Here is a 13,080-nt window from a genome sequence, read left to right as displayed (position 1 = left end):
TACTTCTATGAGTTTAACTCTTTAAGGTTCTACATATAAATGAGATCATGTGGTATTTATCTTTCTGTACCTGGCTTATTTCACTGAGTCTACTGTTCTCCAGGTTTATCCATGTTGTGTCAAATGTAAGGATCTCATTCTTATTTATGGCTGAATAGTATTCCTTTGTGTATATGTACTACATTTTCTTTATCCATTCATCCATTGATGGACACTTACGTTGTTTCATATCTTGGCTATTGTGAACAGTGCTACAATAAACATGGGAATGCACATATCTTTTCAACAAACTGATTTCATTTCCTTTGGATATAGACCCAGAAATGGTATTGTGTATAATATTTTACAGTAGTTCTATTTTTAATTTTTTGAGAAACCTCTTGCTGCTTTTCATAATGGCTGCACTAATTCACGTTCTCATGAACAGTGTGTGAGAGTTACCTTTTTCTACATTCTTATCAACACTTATCTTATGTCTTTTTTAATATTATGCATTCTAACAGGTGTGAGGTGATATCTCGTTGTAGTTTAATTTGCATTTCTTTGATGATCACTGATATCAAACATTTTTAAAAATATCCTGTTGATCATTTGTATGTCTTCTTTGGAGAAATGTTTATTCAGGTCCTTTTCTTATTTTCAAATTGGGTTATTTGTTTTCTTGCTATTGAGTTGTTTGAGTACCTTATATCTTTTAGATATTAACTCTTTATTGGATGCATAGTTTGCAAATGTTTTCTCCCATTCCTTAGGTTGTCTTCTCACTTTGTTATTATTATTTTTTTTTCATTGTGCAGAAACTGTTTAGTTTGATGTAATATCATGTATCGGTTTTTGTTTTTGTTGCTTTTGTTGCTTTTGCATTAGGGGTCACATTTGAAAACAACAACAACAACATTACCTACACCAACATCATGGAGCTTTTCCTCTAGGTTTTCTTTCAGCTGTTTTATAGTTTCAGGTCTTATATTTAAATATTTAATCAATTTTGAGTCAATTTTTATATTTCATTCTTCTGCATGTGGCTATCCAGTTTTCCCAACACCATTTATGGAAGGGACTGTCACTTCCCCACTGTGCATTCTTGGCACCTTTGTCAAAAATAAATTTATCATAGATGTGCGGGCTTATTTATGGGCTCCATTGGTCTATGTGTACCAATGGTGTGTTGATTACTTTAGGCCAGTACCATGCTGTGTTGATTACTATAGCTTTGTAGTATATTTTGAAGTCAGGTTGTGTGGTACTTTCAGTTTTTTTCTTTTTGCTGAAGATCCAATCCAATGTCAAATAGAAGTTGTGAGACTGGACACTCTTGTCTTGTTTACAATCTTAGTAGAAAGGTATTCAGTTTTTCACCATCTAGTGTGATGTTTTCTTTAGGATTTTTGTAGATTCTCTTTTTCATGTTGAGAAAGTTACCTTTTATGCCTAACTTTTTGAGAGTTTTTGTCAGAAATAAGTGGTGGATTTTTGCAATTTTTTTTCTACTGAGGTGACAATGTGGTTTTTGTCTTTTATTATTTTAATATGGTATTTGCATTCATTGGTTTTCAGATGTTAAATAAATGCCATACCATTTAGTCATGGTGTATAACCCTTTTTAGATGTTGCTGAATTTGATTTGCTAACATATTGTAAGGAGTTTTCTACTTATGTCTATGAGGCATATTTTTAGTTTTCTTTTTATGTGTTTTCTTTGCCTTTGGTATCGGGGCAATAGTGGTTTCAAAGAATGAGTTGGGAAATGTTTCCTCTTGTACTTTCTGAAAAAGTATCTAAAAGATTGGCATTATTTACTCTTTAAATATTTGATTGGATTGACTAGCAAGGCCATATGGACCTGGCTTTCCTTTATGGCAAAATTTTTATTACTAATTCAATTTCTTTACTTGTTATATGTCCATTCGTATTTCCTGTTTTTTTTTCTTGCATCAATTTTGTGTCTTTATAGGAATTTATCTTTATAGGAATTGATATCATTCTAGGGGAATTTTCTCATTTCATATAAGTTGTTTACTTTGTTGTTGTAATATAAAAGTTGTCATTGCTCATCATAATCTCCTCTAATCCTTTTAATCTCTGAAGAGTTGACAATGATGTACCCTCTTTCTAATTTTGGTAATTTGTGTTCTCAAAGAACTAGCATTTAGTTTTAGTGCTTTTACCTATTGTATTACCTATTACTAAACTTTTTAGGCAAGACCAGAGCAGCTTTTCACCTTGAGCAAATCCCTTCCCTACTTCCTCCAGCACCCCCCATCCCCTCACGCACTGAGGTAAAATTCTTTTGAATTATGCGGTTTTCCAGTCTGGCCTGGTGGGAACGGAATCTTGTCACAACTCTCTATGAGCCTGGGGACTGTTCTCTGTAATTCTGTTAGCCCATTCTTTTCCTGGCTTCCAATAGTTCCCTTATATGCATGCAAACTTGAGGAGAGCTTTCTGCAAATCTCCAGGTTTCTGCCTCTGTGCAGCTCTTCTATGATGCTCTGTGCTATAAACTCAAGACTATTTGCCATTTGTGGACTCCCAGCTCCATATCCTCAACTTAGACTGCCAGACTTGGCCTGAATTCTCCTCCTTCTGCCATGGCCCATAAACTCTGATGACATTGAGCTGGTGAATTACGGGGTTCATCTTGTTTGTTTGCTGGCACTCAAATATCACCGTCCTTCATTGTCACTTGAAAATCCATTGTTTAATACATATTTTTTTCCAGTTTTTTAGTTAGTTGTTTCAGGTGGGAAGATAAATACACATCCTGCCACTCCATCTCTTATAAAAATATAATCTTAACTATAAATGTAAGCATAAATATGAGTCATCTGTGGAAAGTTTTCACTGTTCTAATTTTGATTCAAATATTCCCTGTATTTGTGTTGGGAGGGAGTTATGAGGAATTATCAAGGCCTGAAGAAGCCATTTTAATGTGCTGTCACTAATATGAACTACAGCTCTAGATCTTCACTTGTATCTGAGTCTACCAAAAGCAAACTCATTGGCCAAACATTCCTATGTCTATTGTTGCAAGGGTTAATATTCTTAGAAGATAACTTACTTGATTAAATACAATGAAATCTATAAAGGCACCCTAAATAATAAAATTTATAATAAATAGTGCCAAAATATGAGTATAGCAAAAATCCTTTTATTAGAAGTCATTAAATGAATTTTTATTTTCAGGGAGAAGTTGCTGAAGTTATATTTGTAGGTGCTAACCCGAAGAATTCAGCACAAAACGAGGTAGGCATCAATGATTTTCTTTTACAAATGTAAATCCACCTTTCAGCCATTCATTCATTTAAATATCCCTCTAGAGGTTAATATCATAAAGACAAAATCTTCCAACTTGTTTTCCATCTTATTTTGTAGGTATGGGAAAATATTCAATGGGTACAGTTAATGTGGATTGAGTCTGGGTAAAAGCACACAGGAAATATATAATTGGCTATTTAGGACCAAGTATAGCATAATGCATGTATGACTGCATTGTCTGTCAAGAAGATGTTAAGTTGAATACAATCACATATATGTATAGTTATGCACCATATATAATGATGTTTCAGTCGAAGATGAACTGCATTTATGACAGTGGTCCCATGAGATTATAATAGTATACTTTTACTGTACCTCTTCTACGTTTAGGTATGTTTAGATACACAAATACTTACCATCATGTTATAATTGCCTACAACATTCAATACAGTAATGGGCTGTACAGATTTGTAGCCTAGGAGCCAGAGGCTATACTCTATAGCCTAGGTGTGTAGGAGGCTACACCATCTAAGTTTGTGTAAGTCTAAGTCTGTGATGCTCATACAATGATGAATTTGCCTAACGATGCACTTCTCAGGATGTATCCAATGTATGACTGTATTCAAATATATAGAACTCTACCAAATGTTGTGAAATAATCAAAGGGCCAACTGAAGGATGTGTGTCTTTGGCTCCTTCTTCTCTTTTTGGCTGTCTTCTCCTCCTCTACACTACCACCTCTGGTCCTACCTGTACTGTTGTGGAATGGTCATGGATCCCTGGGTGGATACTCTCATGGCTTGGAGTCCTGGCACATGTGCTTTACTTTATCTTGCACTGGCCATTTTCCTATTATTTACTACTGGTGTTAATAGGGCATTTAATTATTAAACTTAAAAAATGACATTCAAAATACATGTCCAATGTTAAAACAATATAAGAGTGCAGAAAATAGAATATATATGTTCTCTTCTACTCACAAACCTGCTTTGCAGAGGTAATAGCTGTTAAGAGTTTTTTAATAAAGCATTTCAGACTTTTTTGTTTTTATCATATGTATGATAAACTATATACATATGTAATATATCTATTAATAAAATTATACTTCTATAGCTTCCTTAACATGTACTTATAACTACACAAGCAATAACTGGACACATTCTAGTTGTAAAACCTCAAATAATAAAGGAATTTATAGTGGAAAAACAGTGGGCATACGACTGTGATTTCAAGGTCATGGTTTTTACTATGGCTGAGGATGCATTCCTTCTATCAATTAGCTGTTCTTCCCAGGGCACATAGTCACTTATAATCCAAAAATACCTTCCTTCCAAAAGAACCTTCCCATTCCTGTTCATTAAAATGTCATTATTGCCAAGATAACAATTGTGGCAATATGACATTCTCAAATGTCATTCTCAAAAAAATATGACATTGGGGGATAGTCTTCTACTTCTTAGGTAGTCAATATGTACCTGTTTGAAGCAATTTCTTTAGGAGGTCAATCTGTGCCATAATAGTTACATGTTTATAACATTATTTTCTGAAGATATCAAAGTGTTATATCAAAACTGCAGGTTTACCTGTCATCTGATACGCCTAGGGTAGAGAAATTCTATCATCATTATTGCCATGGAGAAGCAGGAGAACAAAACATTTAAAGTACTGTAGTGGTAATAGAATTAATTTTAAAGAATGCTTTGGGACTTGGTATAAAACAATTTCCAGTACCCTCCATTATTAGTAACTGTCATCACTATTTATGGAATGCTTACTATTTTGCAGGTACTATTTGCAAGTATTCCTATTAAAGTGCTTTATATGGATTATCACATGATTAATTCCATCCTTACAACTACCCAATGAGTTAAGTTTTATTACCTCTGTTTTCCAGATGAATAAACTGAGGGCTGGAGAGAGAAAGTAACTTATATTAACTAATTATGCATCTGGAAGAGATTGTGGTAGAGTAGTTGGGAAAAAACTGTCATATGTTTTATCCCTGATATTCAGAGGCCTAGACTTGTTCTTCAGTCTATACTCTAGACATATTCAAAAAGCCTACTGTATCTTCTCCATCTAAGGCCTTCCCAATGTCATTTGCCCTAAATAGACAGAAATAACTCTCTTTACAAATTCCTATGGTTATGAAAACTTCCTTATTGAATGTAATTCATCAGTTGAATACTTAAAGAAGAATTTTAAACAATTTCATGGCCCACATGTAAATAGGTGATCCATTTAGCAAGGGGTTATTTGAGCACCAGTAAATGACAGATGTAAAGGACTGTGATAAATATAGGTGAATTAAACATGTGCCTTTTAGGGTCACAGTCTCAGGGATTTAAAGGGATACTAGAAATGTATAGCCTTTGTCTTTATTAACTTGTCATATTATTCAAATCTGCGCTTTGTTTGAAGCTGAATTCTTGGTCTGAAACAAATTCTTCTATTATAATAATCTTCCAATGGGGAAATAAAATCTTTTTATGATGTGGTTTCTAGGAATCTATTATAAAAATCTAGAGACCTCCTTTAGCACCCCAGGATAGGGAAGATTTATGTATTCTTTTCAATTCTTTCATGCAGGGAGGTACGTTAACTAATAATTCATTCACCTAGAGATAGAAAATAGATTAAACTTTACCATTTTCCCTTCTAAATCTTGAGGTGACTAGAGAAAGTCTTGGGATATTTAGATCAATAAGCATGTCACGAAAAGGCTCGACTTATACCTTTTTAAAATCTCAAGTAAGTTTTATTTCCAGCCTCTTTTCTGCCCTAATTTTCAAAATTTGCTATTAACTCTAAAATTATGCTTCTTTCAAATTTCTAAAAAAGTCATGTTTTTTTAATACACTGGATAAATTAACATTCTGAGTACATTGCATAGAATGTTAAGAGGAAAGCCTAAGAATGTGGATGAAATTCTAACACATTTTCACACAAGGTACTGGTAGGCTAACATATGGTCAACAAGGGGAGTATTTTACAAACGGGTTCCTAATTGCATTTCAGACCCATCAGACCTTCCTCACTGTGGAGAAATATGAGGCTACTTCAACGTCGTGGCAGATAGTGTGTAATGATGCCTCCTGGGAGACTCGGTGAGCACATCTATTGAATATTTTTGTATTTCAAGCTTTGAAAACAGTTGGCTTGTAATGCTGGGAAGACAAATGAAAAGACTGGCTCAATACAAGGTATTAATGATATCAAATTCTCAAGGAGCTTTCCGGCCATATTTAGTTGATTTATTAGATTTCATTTTGATTCATTTTTCTACAAAACAGTGTGGTGTGTGCTTCTGTAAGATTAGGTGCTAATGAGGTTATGGCTTCCATTCTTACAGACATCTGTTCTGTTTTTTTTCCCCATGGTCACAGGTATTATTTCTGAAATCTAACTAGCTTTATTGCAAATTGGTTGAAAGGAGTGTGGAGTAAAAGTATTGAGATGTCTCTGTAGAGCTTGATATTTCTATAGGGAAAATGAGTCTATACCTGATATGTATTGCATGTTTGTATGTGATCAATGATTCTTAATTTGAGTTACTAAAACGCTATAGGCTTGGGTGTTTAACCCTTAATGACTTGAGTGAGGAGATAATATACTCATGCAATTTCCTCAGAGAGACATATCTCTTTGCTTTTAGCTACCGAATTCCTGAGCTGAATAGATATTTTGAAGATTTGACAATGTGTCTGAAATAAGACAATATTTCTGTTCCCAAGTCTATACATTTCGCATTCTAGGACAGTGGCATGGAAGTAGGTACAGTTTTTGGCTATTTGGGTCTAATTCAGATCGCCTCAACTAAGTGATACTAGTTTGTTAAACGTAAGTATGTTAGTATGGTTCAGATGGTTAATTGAAAATAGGAATTTGACCATGGCCCACTTGATAACCATATACAAATATGGGAATAATTTTTCTTTGGTAATTAGAGCTGTAGAGTATAGGTAAATTTTTAAACAAGTAATGCATATTTATCATTTAAAAGGTTATACAGGTAATAAAAATAATGATTTATATTTAAATGCTAAAAGTTTTTAGCTAATAGCAGTCAATACTGAGGATATGTTTAGATCCCTGCCTTGTTCATTAGCAGCAGAATAATCAAATATTTGTTGAGAGTACTGAACCCATCACTGAGAAACATAGAATGTCGAGCACACTCTCTGTGCCCAAGAGATTAACTTTCAACGTAACTGAGGATGTCAATCAGTTAGCCCATTGTATCTCATTGAGTCTAGAAGAGTGTCTGAACTCTCTGCTGTGATCTGCACGGGCCAACATGATCTGGTTCCATCTGTTTCTCTCATCTCAAGCACTCTTCCGTGGTTTACTATTCCCTGTACCAACTGACCTGCTTTCTGCTTTGTGGCCACATCAAGTTTGTTCCTGCTTTGGACACTTTGTATTTTCTGTTCCTTCTTGTTAGAATGTTTTTCCCTCCAGATTTTTGCAGACTCAGTTTAAATGACATCTCCCTAAAAAAACTTCCATCTTGTTTTCTACATTACATTTGTCATTCTTAAGATTTTTATATTTATTGCTTTATTTGTTTATTGCATTTATTTCCATCCTCAACCCAGTAGAACATAAGCTTCATAAAACTTGGGACCATATCTATCTTGCTCCTTACTGTACCCTCAGTACTTCTAGAAGAGAGTCTGACATGTATTCATTATATATATATATATAAAACAAATGAATCTAGATGTGAAAATAAGTGTCAGATAAAGGCTAAAAGAGTACTTTGCAATTCTACAACAGGAGAGACATCTTGTGGCTATCAGGTAAGGTTTCCCGGGATGAATATAATTTAGGTAGGAAGAAAGGTGGAACAAGTAAAGCTATTTCTACAAATTGCTGTTCTTTAAAGTTTCTCTTCTAGAAAATAGATGTTTTTGTCTGTTGTGTTCATTGCTGTATCTTCAATGTCTAGATAGTGCCTTGCTCATTATAGGTACTCCCTGAATATTCATTAAATGAATAATCAGTATTTTTTCTAATTACACATTTTTAAGAGTAAAATTGAGTTTTGCTTGCTTGTTTGTTTTCTATCAACAGTTTTTATTGGCACAAGGGACTCCTGGGTCTGAGTAATGCAACAGTGGAATGGCATATTCCAGACACTGCCCAGCCTGGAATCTACAGAATAAGATATTTTGGACACAATCGGAAGCAGGACATTCTGAAGCCTGCTGTCATACTTTCATTTGAAGGCACTTCCCCTGCTTTTGAAGTTGTAACTACTTAGTGAAAAATTGGCAGATCATGTGAAGAACAGCATTACTCTGTACACATTATATAAGTGATTTCAAATGAATGTGAACTAGTGAACTACTATGTTGACTTCTATAATCGTCCTTATTTGGGGACAGATAGTTTACTGCTAATGGGGCAGAGGGGTGTGTGTGTGTGTGTGTGAGAGAGACAGACAGAGAGAGAGAGAGAGGTTTGTCCCATATATCTTGTTCCAGCAGCCATATACCTTGTGGTCTACAGCCTAAAGCATGATTTCCCTTGAAGCCTTGGGGTTGTTGAAAGGAGAGTTTCTTCAATATAAAACCTCTGAAATATTAGTGAGAATGGCTGAATACATGTGAACAATGTTTAACCTATTTATTTATATAAATAATTATTGGATGTTAGTACTGGGAAAGTTTATAGAAATCATCTAGTCTTATTGTTCATCTTACAGATAAGAAAAATGGTCTTTTCTTATAATCACATTTACAAAATATGATATACACCTTGATCATAAATGTATGAGCCTAATTAGAGAAACAGAAAATCAGCATGTCAGTTTTTCCTCATTCAAAATAACATAGCCTTTCTAAGCAGTCATTCTGGAGTTAACATGCTTAGTTCAGAGTTGTTGTAGATGCTCAAATCATTTCTGGAATTGCCTTCAGAACTCAATTATGAGAAAGCCAGACTTGCAGTATTTTGATCATGCCTTGTGTTTTCTGAAGTGTCCTTATCCCACTGGATTGTGTCTCTTATCCTCAAGACTTATTCCAAATGATTTTTTTGACTCTTTTCATTAATCAAATTCACCCCAAACCAGAAAGCTTTGCCATTAGTGTACATATTAAAAGTATTACTGGCTGGGAAAGCACTCCTCAGAGCAAAGGTTCTAAATTAATTTATCTGTTCTTTTACCATTTGTTCACTCACTCACGGACCCATTCAATCATAGAATATTTACAATTTATATGCCCAGAATTACAGTGGTGCCTGGGCCTTGATAATTAGTGAAATTGTACTTGGGATGAATATGTAAGTGTCAAAAGGTAACTATTATGAAGGAGAAAGTAATCAATTTAATATGTAAATTCCAGGGAGGCATTTAAAAAATCAGTAATCTTCAAGTTACATCTTGGGTATCATCTGTGTTGGACACTCTAATTTTGGGGTAAAGAGGCTCCAGACAGTTTGCTAAATACTATTTTGAAAGTTGTTTTTGGGCATTGTAAAATACCTAGCCTCATGCCCCAAAGAGTAAGATATGACAATCTGACATCAATTGCCTGAAAGTACTAATTGCATTTAAAATCCTTTAAGTTAACTAGGAGCTCCCAGACTGCAAAGCAAATTTCCAAACCCAGGTCATACTTTTGTATTGTATGTAAAAGCTCTAGCATTTTAGGGAAAATATCAATCTGTATTTCAAAAATAAACTTTGAGGTCTGAAAATAATAACAATATTAATGATGGTAATATTAACATCCATTATGTATAACTTAATCTCAACATAATTTATTGAATTAGAATGAACCTGGAACACTATTTGATGAATAGGCATCTTAGAGGCTGTTTCCATGGACATTAACTGCTGGAGGATTAGGCAATCAGGGATTCCAAGTGTGTGATCATTTTTCTAATGACACCACAGTCTTTAGTGTAAAAGTTCAGGAGCCTAAAAGAACAAGTGATCCTGAAAGTAGCTGATCCCAGACAAGAAAATTATATTAGAACTCATGATATGGTTTTTAAAAGTATTTGTTATTACTCAGAAGGGTTCATGAATCATTTTCCACTACCTCTATGCCTTCTATTGAAGCTTTCCTCAATCTACTTGTGATTCCTGATAGCTCACTGGCAACTGTACCAAGGTGGTCACTGTATCATCTACTGACCCTTCTGCACCCAGCACTCTTGGTCCCAGATAACCCATAGAAACCTATTTCCTTACCAGCTGCCATTTCTTCTAGGCCATGCAGTTCTATGTTTGCAGTTCATGTGTAAAAATAAAACCAAATTCCTGGATTATCAATATCGGTTCTGTATCTATGCATAAAAGAATATTATGAAGTAACTGAACTTATCTATTGATAGAAAAACACAGATCCAATTCGTGTCTGTGGATGCTGCAGGGACTGGCTCATTGGAGCCAAACCATGTGGCGGAAACTCCTGAAATTGGTGGAAAAAGTGGAATATGGCAGATTGGGTAGGTAGGAGAACAATTTTGGAGATTTTGTTAAAGTGTCTGCATTTTATTTGCTGTACCCTGCCTACTCTGGTTTTAAGGATTCTGTGACTTCTTTGAAAAGCACTGAATAATCTCTTTTCCAGGTCTAGATTTTTTGATGAGTACTGAGTAAAATTGTCAACATTCAATGGATTATTTAATAATAAATTAAGAATTACACTCATAAAAGTATTGTCTAATGAAAGGTAATGTAGACAAATGAACACTTTTTTAAAAAAAGAGGTGGAATAAAAGGTGTTAGATTACATGTAAATTAGGTTGGAAAGTGATACAAATGACTAATAAATAACCACTGAAGCACAAGGGAACCACTTCTTTATCAGTTCCTTTCCAACTTCTGAAGATGTACTGCTGGAAAAACACATGTATGGTTGGCATTTCTTTTATTTTCTTTCTCTTTTTTACTAGTTGGGCAAAAAAATTTCCTAGGCAGGTAGCTAACTATGAAATGGTTTCATGAGCTAATTCTGAACAAAAAGACCAAGAATGAATTCACTTATGAATGTCCTTTTCTAATGTGCCCTCTTATGCTTCTCCTCCAACATAAGCGAGCTTACTGTCTTTTTCTACTATTAGCGCATGGATTCTATCTTTAGCCAAAAGGTTTCATCACTGGATAAACTTCTCATGTGTTTAGTTCTTCCAAATGATGCTCTTGCTTCCTGGGTATCCAATCTGACTTGCTGGTTTATATTGGCTTCCAAAATTTTAGAGTGATAGGGTATCGGAGAGGGAAATTTGCACATTCTTTACACAATTAGTTAGAATGCATTCAGCTGTAACTCAGAAAATATTCCTGATCAACATCCATCCAAATACTGAAGACATTTATAACCTCACATAGCAGTAAGTCTTGAAGTGATAAATTCAGGTTTCGTGCAGCCACTTAGTGGCTCTTCTTAACATACTGACTTAATTCTTAGGCTTATCTTCTTGGCTAAAAGATCGCTACCTCGTGTCTACATACAATTGAATGAAGCAGCACAATGGGAAAAGAGTTCTCTTTATAATACCCTTTTGGAAGGTGGAAAGTAGTAGGAACACAAGTTGAATTTTCCTTCTATTTCCTTGTTCAGAACGGTGCCACACAGCTACTCTTACCTGCAAGGGAGGCTGGAAAAAAAGAACATTTAGTATTTTGTGCTTCTAGAGAGTGAGGCAAGTTCTGATAGTAAGAAAAAAGAGACAGCCGAAGTAGCTGACATACAAGTATGTCAGTCAAGACAGATTAGTTAAGCTACAACATTAGAGATTTATTTCTTGATCTCATGACCTGTCCATCGAGGTTAGCTGAAGGATCTGTTCCACACCCTTCTCATTTGGGTTCACAGCCTGACAGAGATTTCCATTCTAAGCATTCTTCCATTGTGAGGGAACAGGAACGGGTGCTTCCATGATTAGGGAGAAGGGACAGGGAGAATCATGCAATAGTTCGTGAAGCTCCCACATTACTGTGCATTTTTCACTGGGCAGGTGACGGAACCAGGATGTTTGCAAGCAGCCCTAAAGTTTACCACAATGGGCAAGGAATAATATCTGCATATCCAACTTAACTGCTCTCTGAAATAATTATAACTAGTTTTACTCTAGAAAACATTTTGGAAAAGGACACACATTGGAATCATGATGAAAAAATTGCTTTCTGTATTGCAAAATGTTTACATTCCTTTAACAGATTTATATCAAGCACCTATATACTTTGTGGCAGAAATTATACTAAATCCTAAGAATGAAACAATAATGAAGGCAAAGCTATTCCCTGCCGAAAGAAACTTACAGTTTAATGAACAAAGCAAACAGATAAACAAGTAATTACTGTACAGGGTGACCCATATTGTTATTGTTCAGGGAATGAGAGAGAGCACCTAATATGGTCTTGGGGATGTTTCAATAAGTTTCCTGGAAGAAATAACATATAAGCTAAGACTTCAAAGATATGTAGAAATTAGCTAGAAGAAAGGCAATGGTGTGTGCATGTATGTGTGTATTTGTGTGTGTTTGTGTTTGTGTACTGGGCAAATAGACTATACCATGTAGAGGGAATATTGAGTACTTTATCAAGGTTGTAGTTAGAGTATAAGGGAAGAGTTGACAGTGAGGCAGCACTAAACTTTACTTTCATAAATAGCAATTTGGTTTTATACTTGTATTAGCATTTTTCCCCCTTGAGACTTCCCCTATAACATCAAAGTCCTTGAATGTATTTGCCATTTGCTCTAATAATAAAATACACTTTCTATAACCAAAAAACTTACCTTGGCTCCCAGTTTCCAGTGCCACTTAGTGTCATCCTTCTGTCTTCAGGGCTATAACACT

At 34.9% G+C, this 13,080-nt stretch overlaps 1 protein-coding gene across 2 annotated transcripts in view; it reads left to right on the top strand.

The window, feature by feature from the left end:
• The window catches only part of ASAH2 (N-acylsphingosine amidohydrolase (non-lysosomal ceramidase) 2), a 64,778-nt gene extending 53,846 nt beyond the window's left edge, over nt 1–10,932 (top strand). For both annotated transcript variants that reach the window (XM_011990281.1, XM_011990280.1), the window contains 3 exons: nt 3,187–3,246; nt 6,277–6,365; nt 8,335–10,932. In XM_011990281.1, the coding sequence (XP_011845671.1) occupies nt 3,187–3,246; nt 6,277–6,365; nt 8,335–8,524 (339 nt within the window). In that variant the 3' untranslated portion in view covers nt 8,525–10,932. The remainder of the gene's footprint in view (nt 1–3,186; nt 3,247–6,276; nt 6,366–8,334) is intronic.
• Nucleotides 10,933–13,080: the final 2,148 nt, after the last annotated feature.

The sequence above is a fragment of the Mandrillus leucophaeus genome, unplaced genomic scaffold (genome assembly GCF_000951045.1).
Source record: "Mandrillus leucophaeus isolate KB7577 unplaced genomic scaffold, Mleu.le_1.0 Scaffold376, whole genome shotgun sequence".
NCBI classification, from domain to species: Eukaryota; Metazoa; Chordata; class Mammalia; order Primates; family Cercopithecidae; genus Mandrillus; species Mandrillus leucophaeus.
The sequence above is the reverse complement of the archived record's forward strand: the minus strand, read 5'-3'. Positions and strand labels throughout refer to the sequence as shown.